General features: G+C 38.6%; 1 protein-coding gene across 5 annotated transcripts in view; it reads left to right on the forward strand.

Annotated features, from left to right (window-relative positions):
- kazna (kazrin, periplakin interacting protein a) overlaps positions 1 to 26,658 on the forward strand; it is a 49,982-nt gene that overhangs the window by 18,881 nt on the left and 4,443 nt on the right. For 4 of the 5 annotated variants that reach the window (XM_026915636.3, XM_026915652.3, XM_053235971.1 and 1 more), the window contains 8 exons: positions 11,000 to 11,191; positions 15,579 to 15,715; positions 17,142 to 17,312; positions 17,799 to 17,882; positions 19,684 to 19,858; positions 20,421 to 20,617; positions 21,513 to 21,636; positions 24,236 to 24,441. In XM_026915636.3, coding sequence (XP_026771437.1) covers positions 11,000 to 11,191; positions 15,579 to 15,715; positions 17,142 to 17,312; positions 17,799 to 17,882; positions 19,684 to 19,858; positions 20,421 to 20,617; positions 21,513 to 21,636; positions 24,236 to 24,441 — 1,286 coding nt within the window. The remainder of the gene's footprint in view (positions 1 to 10,999; positions 11,192 to 15,578; positions 15,716 to 17,141; positions 17,313 to 17,798; positions 17,883 to 19,683; positions 19,859 to 20,420; positions 20,618 to 21,512; positions 21,637 to 24,235; positions 24,442 to 26,658) is intronic. The other variant, XM_026915643.3, reaches the window with a different exon arrangement.

Genomic DNA, 26,658 nt, shown 5'->3' on the forward strand with positions numbered 1-26,658 from the left:
TTACTTTTAAACTGAGGTATCAGGCACATGGAAAGAAAATGCTGTTTATATTCAAAACCGTACCTGTCTACATTCACACTCAGGTAGTGATAACGGAATAATGAGAGAAGATTCATAACCTACCTAGACTGTCCGTGATAATGACTTGTGTGCACTCACATGTTTACATGTTACAAAGCATTTAGGGCTTTGGATTTAGTTTTTGAAAATGAAGTGTGATCTAAATTGATTCTCAGTCTGTGCTCATAAGCTTCACAGCTTACATGTGATTGCTTTCAGTACACCACACAATAATCTGTCTTGGCCTTAGCGCTCTGTGTCTTCATTTCTAACTTAGTCTTTCATCTCCTCCTCTTATGTCTCAATTCACTCTGGGATTTCAAACTCTCTTGGGGCTTCATGCTCATTCATTGCCTGTTGTGGTTCTGTTTATTTTATCTACTTAAATAGCCTCGCAGAAGAATCTTTCCTAGTGAGTGTGGTCTGTTTTGTCAATAAATATGGCCAAGAACTGCCTACTTTCAAACATGCGAGATTATCCTCAAACAAAACTACCTTTTAAAGACAGGATTCTGTGAGCCATTTTCAATCACTGACTACAAAACTAACTTTTAAAGACAGGATTCCGTGAGCCATTTTCAATCACTGACTATATCTTGCGCCGGAAAATTCGCTGTGTCAAAAGTTTGTCCTCCTGCTTTCAACTAGCAGATGGAAGTGTGTATACATGGAAGTGCACAGAACCAATTTGATTGCAGCCTTCAACATTCTGAAGGTTGTGGCCAGAAAAGTGCACAAAGGAGCACAGATGCTCGGCAGAGCAGAGCATTAGAGGCTGAGATTACTTACCTTGAGTCTTAAAAAGGCAGTATATAAAGTATATTAATAATATATATTAATAGGTATATATTATTCAAATAATAAGTATATATTATATACTATTATATATATTATATATATATTAAGGAAATAATATTATTTTGGTGGCATTAACCTGCTTTATTAAATCATGCTACCATACTAAGCTCTGAAATGACCATCAAAATTATAACATATCCTATTATGTAGTGAATTCTACTATCCATTCTACTATTCAACACCGAGTCTGTGTTCATCTTAGAAAGATAACCAAAGAAAGAAGCTCTTCAACAGAGCACTAAATTGTTGTTATATGTTAGTCAAGCAGTAACCAACCATAGTGACAAGGAGTTGTCCTTTCATGCAGCATTGTGTGTGCAGCATTCAATGCCAAAAGCATATTTCTTTTGCGTGACATGCAGCATTCATGGAGACAAAGATTGTTTACTATGGAATACGCAAAAATGAACAAAAGCATCTGAGATGCGTACTTACTGTATCCCCATGGGTGTATGTGCAGCGATATGGGAGTTTGAAAAACAAATACGTCCGTTGCCTTTGTAGCTGCATGCTATTTAAAAATCTCAACCAGTCGACAGTTTTCTCCCTGTTTCTCATCTGTAGCATTACCTTGCACAAACGAACAGTTATATAAATTTAGTATGTTTTTGCTGCTTTCTCACCATCTAATGAGCAGAATGATCTGTCTTGACGTCTTGTCAATCAAAGAAGCCCAAATTTATGGTTATACGACACATGATTCAAGGCTAACATAAAGTCATGACTTTTTGGAAAGGTTTACTGGATTCCTTTTACAGGGTGTCCCTTTAAAGTCTTAAATTCCTTGATGTAAAAATAAGGCCTTAATTAGCATTAAAATATCTTAAATCCATGTTTCAAATATCTTAAAAATGCAAACGAACCGAAACCGTAAAGAAGAGTTCGATTTTATTTTCACTCATTGCTTTTTGAAATCGTCTTTAAAAAAACAAATTCTGTGTTTGTCTATTTGTCACGCAGGCCGAAATAGGCAGAACCAACCAAAATGGTATGTTTGCAGGGGGTTGTTGGGTGCGTGAACCAGACATTAGCGAACGATATAATGAGAAGAGTTTGTGCTTTAACCATGGGGAAGTGCAAATTTAATGAAAACTGGTTACATAACCTTAGTTTTGCATCGTGGTTTAAACCAGTTCATGGCAGTGTGTACAAGGTCCAGTGTACATTGTGCAAGAAAGTTTTAAAACTCGGAACAATGGGGATCAAAGCTTTGAAGTCCCACATGCAATGCGCAAAACACAAAGCGGCTGCGGAAACCTGTCAGAAAACGCCCAGCATTTCTCTGTTCCTTCATGCCCATATCAGTGCCACAGAGCACTGCTCCATGCCATGCACCAGCATCAGCTTCAGCATCAAGTGCCGTGGCTTCGGCTCCAACAGACATCTGAACAGCGCTTGGCTCCACCGCAGCAATTAGAGCTGAGGTACTTTGGTGTCTGTAACAAAGCACCAGTCCTATAATGGTAACAAAGATGTCAGGGACATTTTCCAAGCTATGTTTACTGACTCTGAAATCGCTCGTACATTTGCCTGCGGTAAAGACAAAACTTCCTACATTGCCAGTTTTGGACTGGCTCCTTACACAACCAAGTTCCTCGTCACACTTGTCAACAAGGAAATGTTTGTTTTTAATGTTTGACAAGAACCTTGATGAAACGTCCAAAAATAAACAATTGGACCTGCATGTCCCATATTGGGAGAAGATCACATTCAGTCAAGATACCTAGAGTCACAATTCATGGGGCTTGGGACAGCTCAGGATTTGCTTCACCATTTCAAAGTAAGTAGCAACACATCACTAATCACTTCTCTGTATTCTAGCTAGCAATAATTATTATTTTCTGATGGAATATAGAGATATATATACTTACAGAAGAAAAGAGGCATAGATAGGCTGCTCTTATTATTGTTGTTGGCTTTGTTATCCATGATCCATAATCTAAATTGATGATAAACAGCATATTTTATTTGAAATGTAAATCATTTGAAAAAAATACTATCAGAAAATCATTGTATATATAACATTACCTTGCAGTGATAATGCAATTTGTTTTAAAATTTACATTTACGTACATGCTCTAAATTGATATAAATATTCCAAACCTAATGTCAGTATTTCAACCATGTCACCCAGCCCTAACAGTTTTTATAAATCATCTTTTTTTTTCTGCAGGAATGTGTGAAGCAGCTGGACTTCCGAAAGCTTCTATCCGTTACTATGGATAGACAAAATGTTAGTCGGAGGTTTTTAAAACTGCTGCAACAAGAGCATCGTGCGCAGTTATGCAATAAGAAATCCATTCATTGCTCAGGTTAATGGTGTGCAGTGTACATGCCTCATGTCACTGCTGTGCAGTGTTTGTTTGATATCTTTGTTGGCTGTCAATGTTCTGTCTAATATTTAGTCAGCTCAAAGACTATGTTTTGCAATTTATTGTACTCTTGCTGTATGTCAGTAAACAATGTGTGTTAAGGATGTCAGTAAACAATGTGTGTTAAGGATGGTAACTGGTGGTAATTGTGTGCTCTTTGCAAATTTGGTACTATGTAATTGGTCTTAAATTTCATTACACACGGTATTAAAAAGGTCTTAAAAAGTCTTAAATCTAACTTTCCTGAACCTGCAGATACCCTGCTTTTATCTCGAATCAGATATGATCAAAATAAGACGGTTCATTGAAAGAATTAAGTTCATTAAGTTCACCACACTAATCCATGGAAGTTCAGTGTTTTTTTTGTTTTTTTTTGCTGAACCCATACTGGTTTGTATGTGAGGAATATAACATGAAGAGGCATGCGGTTATAATCAGGAAAATAATCAATGATGGGGTGGAGAGATGGGGCCCAGTGCTCAGCTGAAGCTGATTATTTTCCTATAACAGCACATTCTGAAGTGTTTTGTTTCTCTTATACTACAGCAAGCTGGCAATAATGAGTTTTTTATTATTAAAGAATGACATTTTTTTTTTATCAGTTTATAGTTTTAGATTTAAAGTTGTGTAACATCCATGAAACAAGTTAGTTCCGGTCATCGCTTAGATTATTGCAGATGTAAACAATTGTTCCCTCACCAGCCTCTCTCATTTTCTAAGGCAGAAAAACATGTAATCTTACTGAGAAAGTGCAAGGTCCTCCATCTTAAGAACAGCATAACCTCTAACTGTTACAAAGCTCTGACGCTGTAGACTGATAAACAAATGCCTCCTTACAGAAATCTTCATCTGTTTTTCCTAAATAACAGCAGTAATTTTATGTGAGTGTCTGCCGTACAGGTTCCTGTGCATTAGATTGAACTATAGAAACGATAATGTATTATAAAGAGCACATTAATATAAACCTATGTTTTGCAGCCAGCATTTTTGCGAGAGCTGCTGTTGTAGAAAATTAATCACCTTCTTACCAATCAGATTCGAGAATTCAGCAGCGCTGTGGTATAAAGCCTGTTATTTTCTGGTTCTGTAATTATGTGCCTGTGGCTGAATCTGCCATTGAGCAGTTGCACTAAGCATAGTGACATTCAAGTGCTTTAAGTAATGCAGACATTTTGTGAAAGCAGATGGTAAACCTCATTCTGATGTACACAAGCAAACTAAGGTCATTTATGCATTTCGCAGTTTGATTCATGACTGTAACTTTTGCCAGCTGGACTGGAGCTTGTGTTTACATGCTTCTTCATATTGCATTCTTTTTTAATGATTTTCACTCTTGTTGTTATTAGAGTTATATACAGTATACAGTATGGGTTCTGTACACCCTTATAAATGGGTTTAGGCCTTTTTTTTATTAATACCACCAATAAAACACTTTCAACAGCATAGATTACAAAAAACCCTACTCGCAAGCTCCCTGAAATTGGAAACAGCACATAAAGTACACTGAAAAAAGCTCATTAAATTTACTTAATTTAGATGTGTACATCGGTTCCACGTGATTGAATTGACACGATTTGTTTTTGTACATCCAACATGATTTCGTCATGTACTTTCAAAGCCCTGAATAACCCGAACTGAGGCTCAAACCCAGGGCACATTTCATAATGTAATTAGTTTACATTAATACTACATGAACTGATAACGCTCACTGTACTTAATTCAATCTATTAATTACTTGTTTAAATAAGTCGTTTAAATAATTTTAGGATAAGCGTTGAAATCACAATTGATGAGAAACTTAATATTTGTATGTAAACGATATGTAATATGTTCTCTTAAATCTGACTCACCACATATTCCATTTTTATGTGTATATAGCCACTAACAGTAACATTTCAGTACGACTGTTAGAAAAAAATCCCAGTCAGCCACTGGACTAAACCCATCACACTAGCTAGATGGGTGGATTTAATCATTGTTAAATCAACTTTAAAATCTGTCACAGGCAACCCACAACTAAGAGAAAACCTGTAGCACTATGTAGGCGTGTGAAACAGCAGTGTAACTCACCGATGACTCACTGCTAACAGTGACGCTGATTAGTCACTGGTCCTCATTTTACTCCAGCAGTAAGTCTGTGATCAAATCCATCTGTACTGTCATCACAGCTCTTTAATAGATTTCATTTCATGTGACTAACGTGACCAGCTTAAGTTTGTTGACCTACTGTCTGAATCTCATGGCACACGGTCTTAACATACAGTAGAGGTGGCGATTGTGCATAAAATGCATGACTGCATAAATCAAGGCCAGCCACCATGGTCAGTCAAGTATCTCAGCCTTCCAGAATGCTTGAAGTGACGTTTTATTAGATGGATTGGTAACTTTTAAGTTTGTTGGCGATAAATTGGAGGCATATGGCCCTCTGTTCAGCTCATGCTGTCTTAATGGGTAAAGCAAGCTTGGCTACCTAACCACCATCAAAAAAAATGCTCATTGGATAATTTTACCACTTTTGCTTCCAACCAGAGCTCAACAATTAAATAAGACTGTTACTACAATCTGTGGGTATGGTGGTGCAGCGTGTAGTGGTGCCACCTTACAACTCCAGGGTCCCCTGAGCTCAGGTTACTGTTTGTGTTCTTTGTGTTCTTTATGTTCTTCTGGGTTCTCCTACCACGAACATTGGTCAGTAGGTGGATTGGTTAAGACCAGTTGGCCCTAGGTGTGAATATGTGTGTGTGTGCATGATGGGCTACAACCAGGGTATGAAATTAGCACCTGCCAAATGCGGGTGAATTGTTGGCAGTGGCATGTAAAATTGTCTGGTCATCCGCCACTTTGGTGGGTACAATTCTCGCACAAGTAGGGCTTTAAAAAATAGACATAACTTTTTGTTTATATCAATTATATCATTTAAAACAACATTGGTAGGTTCTGTTTTGTGAGGTGGCTGGTAGAAACTCTGAGTGGCCGGTAGAAAAAAAAAAAAATTACCAGCCACTGTGGCAGTTACTGAAGGTGAATGAAATATTATAGCAATATTTGCAGATGTTAAATGCAACAACCATCATGATTCATTTAAAGATGTTAAAAGATGTTCCTTTGAGTTCCCAGTAATGCTTTTTCACTCTTGCTTCCACTCTAATTTCAGATAAAATGAAATACCACATCAACCCATTAAGAATGTTTTCTGCAGTTCTACAGCCAAGCTCCATCACCATCCATCTCGGAGCATGTAATGCCACTGGCGTAGGGATTACGAGAGAATAGTTGGCAGAGTTCTTCAGTCTCCAGTGATAGAGCATTACAGCCAATCTGTTGTCTGCTAGGTCACATAAACAAAGCCAAGCAGTTAGCGTTCTCCTCTAGACACACCAATCTGTTCAGTAATGATGTGTGGGTGGCATTCAAAAAGATGTAGCATACACATGAAGGTTTACAGTCATTTTACACAATAGTAAATCTTGCATGTCAGCTTTATAAGTTTTCTTTTTTCTTATACTTGCTATCTCAAGAGATGCTCTATGCTCTTTGGAGAAAAGCACTTAGTACTGAAATGGTGACTATTGTCAAGTGAAGGTTTTCAAAAGACACAATCCAGAATGAAACCAGTATATTGTACATCCAAATACATCCCGTTTTTTATTAATGGATACAAAACGTTTTGATCTTGATTCACATTAATCTTTCTTTCTTTCTTTCTTTCTTTCTTTCCTTTTGTGCTTGCGTTTTTTCATTGCTTGTTGGCCTTTTTCTATCTCACGCACATGTTTCTTTCATCTTATTTTAAAGGGATATAATAATATATCTTTATCTTATACTCAATATCTTGAGAGATGCCACATACTCTAAGGAGGAAGGCACATGACCTACCTACGATTGTCAATGTAGATTTTCAAAAGACGCAGTCCAGAAGGAAACGCCCTAATTAGTCTGTCTTTTATTAAGGGACACACAAAATTTTAGTCTTTTTTAGTCACGTTGATTTTGATGTGCACAATTAGACAAATCAGACGTTAATCCAGAATGGTGTTCGCTGTAACCTTGCTGATCCTGGTGGTGTGTATTTACTTGAGTGAAGCACCATCTCATACTGTAAACAGGGCTGGAGCCTTGCTGTCCTCTGCTCTCTGCTTGTGTAAGAAGTGATCCTCAAATTACACACAGCCCATTAAAGGCCTGTAGCTGAAGGGATTGTTTATAAGTGTGTGCATGCGAGAGAAAGCGAAAGAGAGAGAGAGATAGATCAATAGTGAAGTAGTTTTCTCCAGAGCTAAATTGCTGAGATGTCACCAGAGCAACGAGCACTTCTCTAAATACACATGCGCGCGCGCACACACACACACGCACACACACACACACACACTCACACATATGTCCAAGATAAGAGAGTCATGTTTTGGCAGTTTGGCAGTGCTGTAGAGCTGATCAGATTTATGCTGTATGTTCATTTTGTCTTTGTCAGTGTTGAGCTGTCAAGGTCTCATAATAACACTTCCACATCGCTCGGGCTTTCAGGAAAGGTTTGTAGCGTCATGAATCAATGTGGCCAGCCAGTGCAGTAAAGCACATTCAGCCTGATTTGTCATGGAGCCTCAGAGAGTCAGGATCCAAGGTGAAGCAGTTATTTCAAACCATTTCAAATGTCAAACCGTATTTTCTGCTTGTGAGGTGTTCTTTGACCTTTTTGTTGCATGTTGAAGTCCTCGGCCTCTGCACATTAACAGCACACGGTGTAAGGATGGGAACCCTTCTATATATATTTTCGGTATTACCGAAAAAAACTTAAGTGGTGTGACATGTCACTGTTATTGGTAATCGGGTCTTTGAACTGTCTGCAGTTTTTCTTGAGGCTTTTCAAAGAAAAAAAATGAGCCTGCAGAGAACACAGAAAAACAAATCAACTCTTACCTGAAGCGTCATGCTGTGGTTTTGCCTCATTAGTGTAGCCTTCGATATAAAACACTATTTTTTTAAGTCCTTAGTTTTATAATGTCATTTTTAAATCAGCCTTTTCTCCACATACTTTCCAATTTCTAAGTTTCAACTTTTAAAAGAGTTTTTTCTCCAAAATAATATTACAAAACATTTTACACTTTACCGAATAAATGATTTGTGATCACACATTTGTGCGATTTTGTGATCACATAAATGTAAGCGCTCGCAAAAGTGTCATTTATACAGATACCGTGCATGGAATATTAATAATAATAATAATAAGTTTCATAATTTCATGGGACATCACACTGTGTAATCACTGCCATTCAGAGGACCGAACAGGGGACTGACAGCATCAATGCGATTGTGTTTGTGCCTAATTAAGATTATAATTTTTATTTATACCGATAATCGATTGCCCTAACACACTTCACTACATACGATACATCTTCAACAAGCAGCAGTGCAGCACATCCTCTCTGTCATGCTGCCCCTCAGCTATGTTAGCTAGCTAGCTATGTTATGTTTATCTAGGCAGCAAGTATTACTAACTTCAACAAAAATTAGTTAGTCACCTATATGAGCGTGTTGGACATCCCATTCCAAAACCATGGGTATTAATATGGAGTTGGCCGCCATTGCAGCTGTAACAGCCTCCACTCTTCTGGGAAGGCTTTCCTCAAGATTTTGGAGTGTGTCTGTGTCAAAAGAGCATTTGTGAGGTCAGGCACTGATGTTGGATGAGTCCTGGCTCGCAATCGACATTCCAGTTTATTTCAAAGTTGTTCAGTAGAGTTGAGGTTAGAGCTCTGTGCAGGCCACAGTAGTTCCTCCACACCAAACTCTTCAAACCATGTCTTTATGGACCTGGCTTTGTGCCCAGGGGCATTGTCATGCTGGAACAGGAAAGGGACTTCCCTAAACTGTTTGTATGATGTAGCATTACCCTTCACTGAAACTAAGGGGCCCAAACCCTGCAAAATAGCCCCAGTTATCTGTCATCCCTCCTTCACAAAACTTTACTGTTGGCACTATGAATTCCAATAGGGAATGTTCTCCTGTCATCCACCAAACCCTGATTCATCCATTAGACTGCCAGATATTGAAATGTGATTCATCTTTCCAGAGAACATGTTTCCACTGCACCCGAGTCCGTTGGCAGTGTGCTTTACACCACTGCTGCCAACACCTGGCATTGCACATAGTGATCTTAGGCTTGTGCTGCTTGGCCATTGAAATCCATTTCATGACACTCCCAACACACAGTTCTTGTGCTGATGTTGCTTCCAGGGGCAGTTTGGAACTCTGTAGTGAGTGATTCATCAGGTGATAGCCAATTTATAAACACTTCCGCACTTGTCGGTCCCTCTCTGTGAGTTTGCGTAGTGCACCACTTTGTAGCTGAGCTGTTGCTCCTAGACACAATAATAGCCCTTGACTAGGACAGATCTAGCAGGGCAGAAATTTTTACGAAGTGACTTGTGACAAGGGTGGCATCCTATAACAATGCCACGAGTAAGTCACTGAGCTCTTCAGTATGATCCGTTCTACTGCCAATGTTTGTCTATGGAGATGGCTATGTGCTGTGTACCTGCCAGCAATGGGTGTGGCTGAAACGCCTGAACATATAATTAGGAGAGGTGTTCACATACTTTTTGCCATATGGTGTATCAGGAAAACACAATTTTGGTAAGCTCTCTGCCAGTTTAAGTGGAATCAGCAGTTCAGTGGAATGTACAGTACCGTCTGTTTTCCAAAGTAATGCAAGAAATTTTAGCCATCTTCCACCTCTAGTTCCATTCGTGAAGCCAGACTACATTTACTTACAGTTGTGAAGCCAAATATGGCAACAGTAACAGAAAAATCACATGCAATAAAATAACACAAACAAGATGTTTAAAAAATGGATAAAATAGCAACGAAACCTTCTTTCTTTCTTTCTTTCTTTCTTATTTGCTTTCTTCTCTGTATCTAGTTTTGATGTTTTTCTGCCTCATTTCAGAGGTCAAATACACACACACACACACACGTTTGTAAGTGTGTGCATGAATCAGAAAGCGAAAGAGAGAGAGAGAGAGAGGGAGAGAGAGAGAGAGATCAATAGTGAAATATTTTTCTCCTGAGCTAAATTGCTGGGATGTCACTGAAGCAAAGAGCACTTCCCTGAAGCCCTGTTAACATTCATACATGCACACCCGCACAAAACTTCTTTCCTCAACTCTTAACCTTTAATCTCAGAAAATTCTGTTCTTTGCAAAATATGTTTTTAAAAGCTCGTTTTGCATGAAGTGGGGGAAAAGCTAATCCATACTGAAATATGTATTTAAATAACTGTGGGTGCGGAGGGCAGCCAGCGACGCTGTTAATGTATTCACATGTTCCAGTTCTCAAGAGACTGAAGCAATTTGCATTAAGTAGCTGGCTTTCAGTAATCATTAGTCATAATCGCCATCTCTTTCATCTCCAAACGGCCATTACAAAAGCCTTTAATGGACCTTTCATACACACAGTCAGTCCTGAGCCAAATCCAAAACACACACCAACACAGTGTTAAGTAATCCTAACCCAGACTTCCTCCATCAGACCCTAATGTAATCAGTGGTGCTGCACTCTGACCAGCTCTTAATTGCCATTTAAGCGGTTCTTTAATAATGAAGAGGGAATGAATAGGAATTATGGAGTATGGAGCTATTAAGCTAACAGTACGTCATTGCCAAATAGTATTGAGCTTGTTGTTTTATTATTTCCCTCCCTCTTTGTGTCGGTAGTGCTCCTGCGTGAGGAGGTGCTGGCTCTGCAGGAGGAGGTGGCTGAGCTGAAGCGGATGAAGGAGATGCTGAATAAGGAGCTGGAGGAGTGTGGGGGTGGCTGTTCTGCTGAGCTGCTCTCTGCCGCTGAACTTCGAGTGCAGCTCTCCCACCGAGAGCGAGACCTGGACCGCGCCAGTGAGGCACTGCAGGGTGAGTCCACACGTTCAGCCAGGGAGCCTCACACTAAACCCAAACCAGACTCCAAAACTATTTCCAAATCCTTACTCCATCACATGAAGACACACTGAGGTGGAGTCACTTATAATAGTAGTTATATGACCATTTCATATTTTCTATATTACTAAGTTTTTGCATTTACAGTACAGAATTATACAGAGTTTTGTCTGCTCTTCTCATCTCCACATGGATTTCCATCAGGTGTTCCAGTTTTCCCCCGCCTCCCAAAAACATGCCAGGTTTAACTTCTTAAATTGCCAATAGGTGCCCTACAATGGAATGGCATCCCATCCAGGGTGTGTTTCCACCTTCCGGCTAGCATTCCTGGCATAGGCTTCTGATCCACCATGACCCTGACCCCAATAAAGTGTTGAAAATGAACAAATGAATGATGAAATGTAATTTGCAAGCAAAAGAGAAAACTAAAAATGACAGATGATTCAGTTTTTATGCTTGCACCATTGCTGCAGGGTTTTTTTTATTTTGTTTGTTTTTTTGTTTTTTTTTTTTTCATTTCATATCATCCTCTTTGAAAACATGAAACCATAAAATATTATGTAAAAATTCACAAATTAATATTTAATGCTGCTCCACTTCTACTACATAACTAACTCCAGTGTCTCTGGCCTTTAACCAGGTCACACTGAAAGTGACCCTTTTACATGCAGCTCAGACAATGCAAGGTGACTATTAATTGACTCTGCCCATAATCCTCACCCTATTACACTGTATTAAGCTGCTTAAACAAGGCACATCAAACGTTTATGGTTTAGCCATAGCATTTATGATTTTTGACCCCTTTCTGTGATGATACACGAAACACCCAAAAACTACACATGCATTTTCAAATACAGCAGCAGTCAAAAAAAACATGAATAAACTTAACCTGGTGGAAAAGCTATTCACTGAAGGGAAACGGGACATGAAAGGCATTTGCCTCTGGTAGCAGTTCCTTTCACTCAGTGCCAACTTTACCTAAGTGAACTTTGTCCTGTGAATTCATGAGCTTCTGTCGTGTGAGCCAATAGAAAACAAGAAGGCGGAACTGTAGTCTGTTTGGCCTTTAAAAAAGGAAATGCTGCTTATTATTAATTAGTGGTCACATCTGACTTCTCATTTCTCTCACTTAATTTGGTCTTGGCCAATTCCCACCCACCAGCCAGCTCTCGGCTTTCATACGGCAGCTACCACCCAGGGATAGCTTTGTGAAGGCTAGCATGTGCTCCTTCGAAGACGCGTGAAGCCAGCCAACATCGTCTTTTCAAACTGCTGCGCATGCTTTGTCACAGTGCAAAGTAACTAACTCACTTGGAGGAAAGTGTTATCTGCTCTCTTCTGCATACATGACCTCACAGATGCCCATGATTGGCTAGTGTCACTGTGATTGACAGGGAAGAGAGAGTATCCAGTCTCTCTCCTCTATCCTCCAATCCAGTAAGCTGTCCTCCATCATACGACAGCTACTAACCAGGGAGGCTGAAGTCTAACAGGTGCTTCCTCGGGGATACGTGAAGCCAGCCAAACGCATCTTTTCAAACTCACTCAGGCATATGCTAGGGTTTTTGTGGTAAAATTCTGTGTTTTCTCTCTACCTGTTTGGATTTCTTTGTTAGCAATGTTACCACTTCTGTCTAGCTATGTTACATATTGCTGATCCTAACTTGTGTTGTTGGTTTTTCCAACATCTCTTGCTCTAAAAATGTGAAATCATTTTTTTAACTACATATTAATTTCTAGAAGCATTATTAAGGATGTACTGATCTAAGATAGAGGTTCTGAATTGGGGCAGATATTGGCTTGAATCTGTGGATCAACATTGTTTTGTATAAGACATATTTTCCAACATGATAAAATGACATGTTTTATACTGTGAATGCCAGCTTGTTTATTGTCAGGATGTTAGTATTGGATCAGTTTTAGGTATCAGATGATACTTTAAGCTCTGATATCAGTATCAAAAATGGAAAAAATAGGTTTTTTACACTGGCTCTCATCAAATGTCCGGCTAAACAGGTTCATAGAAATTTCTGTCATGTTTATCATCTGTATCTCTTTATTTAACTGTCACCTTTTTTAATATAAGAACTAATTTGATTGCACAAGCGGCGTTCCAAGACTGCTGATATTTAGTATAACAGCACTGGTACATCTCTGTTTGTATCACTGAAAAATTCTATTTCTAGCAATAGCTCATTACATTAAAACGGTTACACTTACCATGGGCTGTCAGTCAGTCTGTGCATCGCATGGCTCTATCCAGCTGTAGCTTCCTTTGGAGCTATTTTTGTTGACAGAGCAAAAATAAACAAAATTATTTGCCCATATTGTATCTGAAATGTCAGTTACTCAATATTAATGTCTTGTTTATAGAACTGTTGTTGCAGCCTTGTGCCTACGGGCAAATCGCAGCCGTGCCGATATGCTTAAATATTCTAAAGTATATTAACACTAGGGAGTCAATCTCACTTTATATCTAGCAGGAAAAAAATGATAGCCATGAGGAAAAAAGAGCCATGACCTCATTCATCTTTCATCTTTCTGAAACTCATTATTAAATATAAAGATGAAAAGCCATTTAGAGTGTTTTATTGAACTGGATTTGGGAATGGAGGAATTGCATTAGTATCATACCATATAATGTTGTGTGTGTTCATTTCTCTTTATCTGTGCATCAGTGTGTTTCTCTGCACCTCTCATTTCCCACGTTGCATGCATGCCGGAGTTCATTTCCGCACACTAGTATAAATAAGGCTTTGTTCCGTTCTCATAATGAGTCATTTGCTCTATCCTCCCTGCCTGTCAAGTCAGTGATGCTTTGGTGTTGTTTATTTATTTTGTGTTTTCCTTCCGGCTGGTTGCGCCTGTTAATATGCAGTGTTCTGGAATGATTCCTTTATTTTTATCTTCAACCTTCATTTTGAAAAGGAAAGTCCCACTAAAAGCCTCTTAGAAAGGAGGCTTGGTTCCAAGCCACAGAACATTCATTGACTTTCCAATTACCATTTCTAATGAGTTTTTAATTGCAGTGTTTTTACTTATAATATTAGATTATGCTGTCCTTTATTCAGAACACAAACAAACAAAAACACACACACACACACACCCCACACACATCCCACAGACACATAAGAGTTTTTCACTTGCAGCTGATAGCAGAACAGCTGGTCAGGGCCACTTCCTCCGCCAGGTGCTCCTCTCTCTGTGTGTGTGTGTGTGTGTGTGTGTGAGAGAGAGTGAGAGAGAGAGAGAGAGAGAGAGAGAGAGAGGGTCTTTGTAGAATGTTGGCTAGCATTTCACTTCTACATAATGAGTCTTTATTTGGGAAAAGTAGACAGATTGTCCAAAGTAAAAGTTGCACGTAATTTGCAAGTCAGATGAGCTATAACCTCACGAACTGTACACTATAAACCAGAGAGATAGATAGAGAGTGGACAGCGAGAAAGAAGAAAAAACTTTTAACGAATGCATTTATTTTGAGTGTGTGTTGCTACATTATACAGTGCTGAGGGTTTTATTTTAAGTACGCCTAAACCCAGAAGCATGATTTTTAAATGATACACCTTTTTTGGCAGCTGATTTTGTTTATACTGCTTACACATTTTTCTATTTGACACAGACTGTCTCAGCATCTCTGTAAATAAACTGATTCATGGAGCCTTACTCAGGAGCTCAGTTAAAGGAAAACTCCATCCTGAAACACAATGAATATGTTTTTTCTTTATTTCTGTGAGAAATACCACCTGTTTTGGTGGTTATGTGACACGCTGATGTCACAGGAGGGCATTGCTAGTGCGGTTACAATGGCATTTAAAAGAAGAAAATGTTTCATTCATCTCATTACAGTCATGTTTTGCTGTTAATGCTGAGAAACAAAAGAGCAAGAGCTTCTTTTCTCTCACACGCTTTTCCATCGGCGTTCGGTGTCACTGATGACGCTATTAGCGCGAAAGTTGAATCTTTGGAAGCCGATCTGTTTGAGCAGAGTGTATAGATGAGGAGGTGAAAGTGCTGGACAGACTAAATGACTAAAGCCCTGCTGCACTGCTATCTTGTTAGGTTGATGGGCTTAACAATACATTCATATACTGAAAAGTCTGTGACAAATGTGAGCTAATTTACTACCAGATAGAGAGCCTGCTAGGTTAGATAGTTGTTAGAGACTATTTAAGATGGCAATATGAGATTGTGTGTTTCCAAAATTCCATTGTGCATAGTCCTAGATTTTTAATAAGGATAAAGGTGGACAGATGTTTCTATGCACCTTTTTGCTAGGTTTTGGGCATAACAGTATGTTCAGGACTGCTTTACCTCCCTCTCACTTATTCTCTCTCGCTCTCTCTCTCTCTCTCTCTCTGAGCAGCAATGAAGGCGGACCGTAAGCGGTTGAAGATGGAGAAAGCCGAGCTGGTGAATCAGATGCAGCAGCTCTATGCTACGCTGGAGAGCCGAGAAGAGCAGCTCCGAGACTTCATCCGCAATTACGAGCAGCACCGCAAAGTAACACACACACACAGACGTATACACAATCACACACAAGATGCTAAAGCAGTGGTGTGAATGTGTAAATTCATTTACATAAATCAATATTCTGACTCAGTATTACGCTTTGAGACGTGCCATAATGTCAGAAACACATTCACAAACTTCAGATTCATTAAGTTTTTCTGTGCTTTAGTGGAAAACAGCAACAAGAAATCATGCACACTAGTTATGCTAACTCTAAAATGTGTGTGGAGAAGGAAGTGCGAAGTGATTTAACGTTTTGAAGTTTCACACATGACCTGTCGTCATACAAGAAGGGCTATGTGATGTGAACTGACAGGTTGGAGTGGCTGAAGTGCTTTGAATTAAATTTCATTCTTGTACGACGTATTTTCTGTCCACAGAGCTCATTCATGAGTATTCATCAGTGTGGATTCATAAAGGCGGATAATAATCGATTTCTACCAAGCTTTGCCTGTTTGTTCAAGTCAGCCAGTAACTGCTGAGATTTGGGCCTAAACAATGGAAGAGTTGGGTTGATACTGTGTATTGATTGTACTCTATCCTTTTGGAGGTTTTCTTGTATCCAGAAGCAACAGAGGTGCTCGTTACTCTGTTTGAAGCGTGCAGCGACTGAGCCCAGTGTGATGAAGCAGAAAATCTGCAATTTAAACTGTTTGTCGTTCTGCTTCGAGTACAGAAGTTCAAACCGAATAAAAATAAAAGACTGTCCTGCTCGTTTTTGCATCACTAATATTTTACTTAATCCCTGACTAGTATATCTGTGTGTGCAGCTTAAATTGGCAACTCACTGCCTACATACATACATACATGTAGCACAGAGACACAATATGTATCTATATCTGTAAAGTTCTTCAAATCTGTTCAGTTTCATATTTGTATCTGTATTCAGATTTCAGAAGAAAGCAGGTGTGGTCTAGACCAGAATATTTTTTTTTGTTCGTTTTTTTAAGGCAAACCCTACCACTATGCCTAGGAAGAATATCCTTTATTTAACAATGATGAAAAACACACACAATGAATATACATGATAATATATCAGAAAATTAATTCAGTTAATATTTTCCAGAAGAGGTATGCTGTCCTGGGCCTAGCGCCTGGACTGCATGGGCTGTGTGTATCTCGTGAGCTTCATGCTCATTCCCTACAAACTTATGCCCATGCCTCTATTCTCAGCAAGATACCCCATGAATCTATCTGGCAAGCATTCTGACAAAAAATAAATAAATAAATAACAGATGAACAATGTTTGTATTAGTTTAGAACTCATTATTTGTGCAATCCAAACAATGTATTTGTAATCGGTTGCATCCCTAATATGTACAGTGAGTTAATGGTTAATTAGCTATACTGATGTAATAACTTAGCTGCCAACTCGCGTGTGTGTGTGTGTGTGTGTGTGTGTGTGTGTGTGGGGCAGGAGAGTGAGGATGCAGTAAAAGTGTTGGCTAAAGAGAAGGATCTGCTGGAGAGGGAAAAGTGGGATCTGCGGCGTCAGACTAAAGAAGCCACTGAACTCGCGGTTGCACTGCGATCCGCACAGGAGCTGAAGGAGAACAGAATCAAAGAGCTGGAGGCAGAACTGGCCATGGTGAGACACACACACACATATGAATGAGTCTGATTGACATACCACTTTATTCAAAATACACATCGTGTCTTACTTTGTTATGTAAGGGACATAAAATAAATGATATGAAGGAATGCAACAGGGAAAAATTTTGTATTATACACAGATGGCAACAATATTTTAAGGTACAAAAAAAAAAAAACAAACATCAACAACTGTGTTTTACTGGATGATTTATTTATTTATTTATTCATTCATTCATTCATATTCACTACAAAGTGAGCCGAAATAATTGTCTAAATAGGAAAAATCCTGCATGTCAAATCACAAAAATATGCATCACTCTGTGAATTAAAGTGTATGATTAATGTGTTGCTGGCATAGTGTGTGTGTTTGTGTGTATATGTGTGTGTGTGTGTGTGTGTGTGTGTGTAACTCTTAAGTACAGAGATCAGCATGTTTCGAGTTTCGAGCGCTGGTGTGAGTGTGTGTGTGCCTCTTTAACAGATGAGTAACTATGTGGCCCAGAAACTCGAGTGTCAGCTGTTTGTTCGAGCTCCCGAAAAGCCAGTCTCCCCCAGAAACATGTCGGTAAGATCAGCCAGGCCTGCCAGTCCAAGCAGACTCCTTCTCTGATTGGCCCGCAGTGACCCCACCCCCTCTGCTGTGTGTAGTTCTAAGTTAGAGGATCTGTGACCTGATTGGCTGCACGTCTGTTTTATAAACCCTTTAAATCCGCCAACATACAGTAGAACAAATCTATGTCCTGTGTATTTGTTAATACAGTATGTGGCTGGAGGCATGTGGATATTGTATGTGTGTGTGTCTTTGAGTGTGTTAGACATGTGCTCCTATCCAGATTCCTGCTCTACCTCACTCCTACTCTAACAGCAATTTAAGCTTCTCTTGCTTAAGACATATGTGGATTAATATGCAGTGTATAGAAGGAATTAGGTTTGTGACAGCTTGAATCGTTTCACATTTTAAAATTGAATTTTCCACTGAATGCCTGTGCTAGAGCCACAGACTGTGTTTACATTAGGGGGTTTATCTCAACTATCATTGCATATTTCATATTAAAGATTCATATTCATATTATATATACATATATCCTATAAGAAACAAGCAGTGAATGCAGCTCTCTGAGTAGCTGTGAACCTTATCATCAATAATAAGTTTGCAACAGCACACAGCACAAAATAGCTCCATATACACAGAAACACAACTGAGCACGTGAATCAAAGCAGGTATGCTCGGATAATTTCACTGGAATAGGTGCGGTCAGTGCCAGTCCTAGCCTTGCTGGGGTGGTGCATGCATATTTTGTTCTCACAGTTCAGGTTTTCTTTCACGTCTATGGCCTGCTAGATCGCACAACATGCAAGCCATTTCATCTTCATATGTCTAACACTACCTCTGGATAGATAATAAGAAAAATGGAATAAAATAAAAAAGTCTCTTATACCATTAGGCCTGTTACAAGCCTAGCTAAATAATAAATCACAACACAATTCAACACACCTATTGGCTTGGGTTTGACTGTGCAAACTTGTGGTTTGCAAATAATTAGGACTGGCACTGGATGCAGTTGTTCTTCAGATAACCTGAAAAGTGTAAATGTGCAAGAAGACGTATTTCAGTGTCTTAAAGACGGCAGACATAAACAAGGGAAGAATTTCTTTGACTGTCTTGCTGGAGCTGGAGAAAACTGAATTATGCAAAAAAAGTGAATTAAGTCTGATAAGCTATTGCAATAGGAAAATTCATGAAGACCTCAAGATAGCACATGCCTTGTTTTTTTTTGTGTGCGTGTGTGTGTGTGTGTGTGTGCGAGATTACAGCTGATGGCACTGGGAATCTCAATATTTCTGTATGTAGTAGTTGTTTGATGCCTGCTGCCTGACCTGAGTGTAGACTAAAATGATTAAAGTACAAGTGCAGTAAACATAAACAGTGACGAAGTTCTTATGTATTACCAAATCCAAAGCATCTGTCTAGTGCAAAACAGCATCTGTTCTACAGTTACTAGTAACATTTTCTTTTTGGTAGCATTCAGTGTTATTTCTATTTTTGTGAATATTTAGTAGTGTGAGTTTTCACTCAGGTGAAAAGTAGAATATTGCACCTGTACTTTAATTCCTGGTGATGAAATACAGTGGCAAAGTGGTTTATGTCTGAGTTTTACATTATAACTTAAACTACAACAACCACCAAAAACCACACATAACCACTTTCACACAAACACCTGCACCTGTACACACTGATGAGAGTGTTGACACCCTATGGATGACTTCACGTTCTTTACGGACACCTGAACACACATCTGATAAAATACTTTTGTTTACGTGTGTGTATGTGTGTGTGTGTGTGTGTGTGTGTGTTTGTGTTGCAGGCTAAGCAGTCTTTGGCAACGCTCACTAAGGATGTTCCTAAGCGCCACTCTCTGGCCATGCCCACAGAGGCTGTCGTCAATGGCAACCAGGAGTGGGTGATGCATGCGGAGATGCCTCTTACTGCAGCCATCCGTCAGAGTCAACACAGCCTTTACCACACACTCGACAGACATGGTACACACACACACACATGGCAGTTAATGCAGCTCATAACATATACTTTATGTAACATTCACACACTCATATATATATATATATATATATATATATATATATATATATATATATATATATATATATATATATATGAATGATGCTTCAGGCAAAACACTGTGACTGTTTTACTGTCTCAAAAAAGTACTTCATTAATGACACCTTTAACAATTTTCAAGGATGTTAGAAAAAGTGCAGTGTGGATTCATACACTGCTTTCTAACGATCAGAAAAAGGATCAGAAAAAAATTATTTCTTTAACTTTCAAGCCATCCTGAGAACTAAAATTCCTAAAACATAAACAGATACTAAATATAAAAACCTAAACCACACTTAAAACGAACTCAAACTGAATTTCAAATGAAAACTGAAGCAAAAATATCCAAACTAATTTAAAAAAAAAAAACTGTAACTCAGACACAGCTTTGCAAATCACAGAAAGTAAAATAAGCAGAATTCTCTCTTATTCTCTCATAATGAGCTATTTTGATGGTCCTGTGTGTGTCTGGGTGTTTGTATTCAGTGTTAAAGGCTGTGCCCCAGTGTGTGTGTGATGTTGACGGAGTGTGTGTGGCGCACGCCTCAGGCAGCCTCCGCCTCAGTCCCTGTCACTCACGGCAACCGTCAATGATGTCAGACGCCTCTGTGCTGGAGGGAGAGCGATCATCCACGCCGTCTGATCTCAACTCACCACGACACAGAACACACTCACTCTGCAACGTGAGAGGACACACTCACTCACAGAATACATACACATTAAACACACTCTCTCCCAAATAGCTGAACACACACTTACTTGTAGAATACATACAGTATACAAATACTGTCACTCTGAAACATATAAAAACATGTCTTTTGACTTATAGTTATCTCAGTTCATCATTCCTGCTGTTGCACTACAGTAAAAATATCATCTCTTTACTGACAAGTCTGAAAAGTTTGGCACAGTTTAAATATTTTCGTTCTGTTCAGGCTAAAAAGACCATTTTGAACTTTCATTAAAGGTGCAGTGTTACTATTAATAATTTTTTATTGTGAAATGTTTTTAATTACCGAAAGATTCTCAGACAATGGGTTTAACTGATATAAAGACATTTTATTTAGGAAAACTTGGGTGGAATTTGGCTGGTGACAAAAATAGAAAAATGTGGAATAATCCAAAAAAAAAAAAAAAAAAAGTCAAGGCATTTTCTTGGATTTCTCATTTTTATTATCATCAAATTATTATTATTATTATTATTATTATTATTATTATTATTATTATATTATTATTTTGATATGCAGATGAAAGTGAAAATAAAGTGTTAAAAATGACTTAATCCCTGTCATATTCCCCCCATCTCTTATATACTGTCATATAGGTACATACACACTTTCCATAAAGGGAACCCTCAGGCATGTGAATATAAAGAAACATTACTTATATTGTTAATAACCTAAATGAAGCTATGATTTATTGGATATTTTAAATAAAGTCTGCACCTGTATTGCTTTAAAATCACAAGAGGTGTCAGTAGCGAATCCTGTAGTCAACCTGAACACAACTAATTAGGAAACATGCTATAATATAAATTTTTTTTAAAAATTCAGCTCTGTGCTTTTTTGATTCCTGCAGTCTTTAGAAGATCTGGAGGACCAGAAGAGGAGAAAGAAGAAGGAGAAGATGGGCCTGAGTTCTCTGTCTCGCGTGTTTGCCCGAGGAAAACAGAGGAAGTCTCTCGACCCTGGCCTTTTCGACGGTACCAACACACCTGAGTACTACATAGAGGAGGACGCTGACTGGTGATCCAGCCACACAGCCTCTCTGACCTCTGTGTGTCCGTGTGTGTTTGTGTGTGAGAGAGAGAGTATCATTATGAGCCTCTGAGGTGTGTGTGTGTGTGTGTGTGTGTGTGTGTGTTTTTGCTCTTTGCATTGCTGCTGACTACAAAAGCACAAGTTTAGAAGCACAAACTCGGATCAGTCCTGCAATGCGCCTGCTCTACATCTCCTAACCTTTTCATCCCCCATCTACACTGAATCTTGCTGTACTTTCTCTGGAAACTTGAAGGACCTGCTGGATTTGTAAATAACAAGTGCATTGTAGTACATCCTGTGCTTGTAAATGTCTTGTCCTAAATGCGTTTTGTTTAATTTAACCTTGTCTGTTGTGTGTTGGTCGTTGACCATGTTCGCTGTGTTTTCCTGCTGAGAAGTGGCAGGCAGATATGATTCAGAGGCCAAGCACACTGATGAGGTTTAGACCATGCACACACCACCTGATCTGAGCCTCTCATTAATACACACGCTAACCACACACATACATATCAAAATCTAAGAGTTACTCAGTGTAATCCTTGCACATCTCCGACCTACATATCACCTGCTCAGCTCTCGGTTATGGAAAAGGAAATGTTTTGAAGCTGATTCTGTCTGCCTGCTGTTCCTACAGGAATGCTCTTAACCTGTCACACTGGATATGGGCTTCCCTTGAACACTGATCCATTACCAATTTGTTCTGCTCAAGTAATCATAAATCCTTTTTTAAATTTTTTTTTTATACCCAAATCCAGATCTAGTGTGAGATCAGTGGCTTAAGAGAAGCTTTCCCTCTCCTCCTCCGACGTAGGAAGAGGTGTCATGGAAACACAGCTGTCATTGCTCCTTTGCAGATGAAATAGGATTGTGTGTATTTAACAAAGCCCAGGTTTCCAACATATCATACGAGGCTTATGACTCACTTCTTGCTTTTTGTCTTTTTTTTTTTAAACATTCTTTTCATTCCATGGCTAAAACTTGATGTTGTGAAAATGTGAATACTGAATTAACTCTCTGCGAGGGAGTAACGTAGCTTTTAACAGTAAAGAACCTCTTCATGGCTGTCTGGGATTGTCTGAATCATAGAGATCTAAATAGCATGGAAACAAATGTTAAAACTATTATAGAAGTAATTATTTTGAAATAAAACCAATGCCACAAATGGTAAAGGCTGAGGAGACTTGTGTGTGTGGTTTGATGTTAGAGCTTTAGGGCTGGGCAATATGACAGTATAATACTGTGAGAAATTATGTCACAATATAATTTTCTAAGATATTGCGAGTATCATTATGTCTTTTTTAATCTTTTTTTTTTAATCAATTTACCAATTTAAAAATAATAATTACAAACTGAATGGAAATTGAAAAGAGCTGATTTGATGTTAATTATTTTTGTACTGAATCTTTAAAATTGTCATTTTTACAGATTTCATTTCACATTTCTCTTCCTTTTCAGTGTTAAGCAGTTATTTTGTAGACATCATATAAATTCACACAGACTTTTCTTTTTACTGTCAGTTTCTTTGTAAACCTGTATATTGGGATTCATATCGTGTATCGTAGAAATGTTTTTAAACATTGTGATTTTTGCCATATTGCCCACTCCTATTTCTGTCCATTTTTGGGGTGCTTTCAGTTAGCCTTACTAACAATAAATTTTGGCCCTCTAAACTCTCTAATACTCACACTGATATACTAGTCATGCTTTGTAAATGTTGTTTGTGTCTGTTTAAGCATAAATGTGTGTGGTACCTGTTTGGGAAACTAACATCCTATAACACACATTGAAACACAATTTTAGTGTCAGGTATAGTCCCAGAAGCAATACTAGAATAATAATATTAATAATAAGAGAATTAGCCAGTTAATTTATAATGATTTGTCAGGTGTTTTCAACCAATCCAAGTCATTCATGTTAGAATGTAATGAGAAGCAGATGTTAGGAGAATAAGCAGAGCTGAGGGAGGGAATGTGGTTCTTCACATTAGGTCACTTTGAATATCTTTGTGAGCTGACATCACCTTAGCCCTTAGAGAGAAGGAGAGACTAGAACTGAGGAAATAAGAAATATGTACTGCCATCTGCTGGTGCCATTCTGTAGCGTCATCCTGTGCAACCAACATATTAACACCCAAAACACTAAGCATATTACAAATAATGCAGTATCAGCATATTTAATGTGTTCAGGTATTAGGTTTTGCTTCAACATCGTAATCATGAGAGTGTTAAATGTGACACCATGTCTACCCTCCTAGAATATGTGCAATGATGTCTGTACTAAATGTTTTTGAGATAGTGACGCTCTGTCCATCTGGCTGATCTGACAGTCTGATCTGATTGGCAGTCTGATCATTTTTTCTTAACTATCTCTTGCCTACCCTGCCTGCATAATTCTTCCCAAAAAAAGTCCTGTCCAAGTATAAATATATTTATAAATACACATGATTCAGTACAAGTGTGAGGCGCACACCATCACTACTGCTGAAAAAAAAAAAGTCTCTTGCATATAGCCCTGCCTCTTTCCCCTCATCCACTGATTCAGACTCGGACAGCCTGTCCAGCCCGGGCCGTCTGAGTGCGAACCTGTCGGACGGTGAGGAGCAGCTTGACAAACTGCAGCAGGTGGAGCTGGCACGGGCAGTGCCCATGTCCCGGTGGCGAGCTGGCACTGTTCAGGCCTGGCTTGAGGTCATCATGGCCATGCCCATGTACATCCGTGCCTGTGCAGACAACGTCAAGAGTGGCAAGGTCAGAAAATATATAATAGCAACAGCTTCTGTGTGCATATTAGATATACTGTACAATATGCTACCTGTTAACCTGTTCACTAAAATACATAGTATATTATACACTACACTATCCTTATATGCACTATGAAAAATAATAATTACACAATGTACACTTCACCATGCCAAATGCAACCTACAACCAAAGGCCATACTATAATATTAGGATATAATTTGTAATATTTAGAGTCTGTATCTTCCTCTTCCTCCAACTTCACCACTTCTGTTGAAAATACACACAGTGGGGTCCAAAAGTCTGAGACCACTATAGGAATTCTGCAAGCTTTATACATTTGCTGCAAAATGCTTAATTACAAATGATATCAATCTCATTTACAATTACAATCTCAAGGATTTACAAATGTCAAGGATTTGCAAATGTCACAAATTTGCTGAAATTTAAACAGTGACCAACAAATCTTGCAGAATCTTGAATACTGTATATTTAGAATTTCAACATTTCCTTTTCTTTGTTTTAATTATTTCAAGAGAATTTCAATGTGGTCTCAGACTTTTGGACCCCACTGTATATGTTGTAGCAGCTGTCTTTTCCATAGTTACAGCAAAAACTGTTTCAGAACATCGCTCTTTTTATTTGTTACATTTTATTTGTGCAACAAAGAACGTGTCAAACTCCACTTTAATTAACAGCCATACACAGGATACAAAAGTAAATAAATTGGTGCAACAAACATGCAAAATAATAAATCGTTTCTCATATTTTTTAAGGACATACCAATTCCTAAAATACTCACGTGTGGATGAGCTTGTGGCTCAGCTAAAATTGTTGATTCTGGAACAATTTATAGCTTAATGATTGATGGAGAATGCAATGCATCAGCCATGTCTGGGAGCATTTTCCTCCCATAGTTAGCCTCTTTGAGCTGGCATGCACCGATGATCTGACTCTAAACTAGCTGCATGATTTGCAACCCGTGGCTATGAAAGCACTCTTTTGCAAAGCGTAGGAGTAGGATTAAAAAAAACAGTTAACCGTCTATTACAGCAAAAAAAAAAAAAAAAAAAAAAAGACTTTTCCCAGCATGGTCTTGTGTAGATGACTGTAGAACTGGCTTTATCTAATCTGGAAGTTTTTCTCTTTAGTGTCTTTCTTTGCCTGGATCGTCTTATCTGTTGCCTAACTGTTTTTTTCCCCACTGACCTGACTGGTCATCCAGCTCCCCACAATGGCAACTAGTGAATGTATTAGTATTGACTAGCCTATGCAGCCCCTCATGTTTTGTTGAGCTGAGCAGTTCGGGAAAATGTAAACAAAAGCATGAAAAAAAAGTGTGAAATGTGAAAATAATGTGAAATTACATGATTATTATAAGTCTTGATATTTAAAATTACCAATAGCAGCTTTAGTTAATTATTTGAGGAAAACAAGCATCCAGTACTTTGAAAAATGAAGGAGGTCCAAATTGAATTTACATTCTGTACTTTCCTATAAAGGCGCACTAATATTTAGGTCTGGTAATTGTGCAAAGAAGGCAGTTTGTCTTCATCCTGGTGTTCATGGTAATTTGCTTAGTATTGCATATCGGGTCATTATCATCATTATCAACATCAGAACACCATAAGGGAAAAGTGTGGCGCCATATGGTGCACCTGGTCCTATAAAATTGCCTCATATTTCTTGACCTTTAAACAACAACACAGCAATTACCAGAACTGTTGACTCCGACGGCAGGGCTACCCATAATGTTATGAAACCAGCATAACAGCAGTGTAACAACAGGTTCCCTGGAAGTTTCGAGGCATATTTTGGCTTTCTACAGATGTAATTGTGGAAATTTTTGTTGAAAGATGACTCATCAGATGATATCACTTTTTTCTTTTCTCAGGGCTTGCTTATGGTTAACAATGAACCTGTTGAGCCACTAACTGTGTTACTGTTGTTTGGCTTAGATTTGTAAACATGATTGTGCTCTCAGGATCTTCATGAAGGTTTCCTTTGACTTATTATCCTGGGTAAAAACAGAAAGACAGAAGCACTTGAAAATATGAATGTATACTATTCACACCCAATTGATTCTCTGCTAATTCCCACCCTTCAGCTAAATCTACCTATCATTCAATAGCCACCAATCTGGAAATGTGAGGCTAAAAGCTGCAGGCAAACCTAGCTAGTAAAACCTTGTTTTGCACAATATAAGAGCCCAGTGTTAGCTAGCTA

The sequence above is a fragment of the Pangasianodon hypophthalmus genome, chromosome 8, assembly GCF_027358585.1.
Source record: "Pangasianodon hypophthalmus isolate fPanHyp1 chromosome 8, fPanHyp1.pri, whole genome shotgun sequence".
NCBI classification, from domain to species: domain Eukaryota; kingdom Metazoa; phylum Chordata; class Actinopteri; order Siluriformes; family Pangasiidae; genus Pangasianodon; species Pangasianodon hypophthalmus.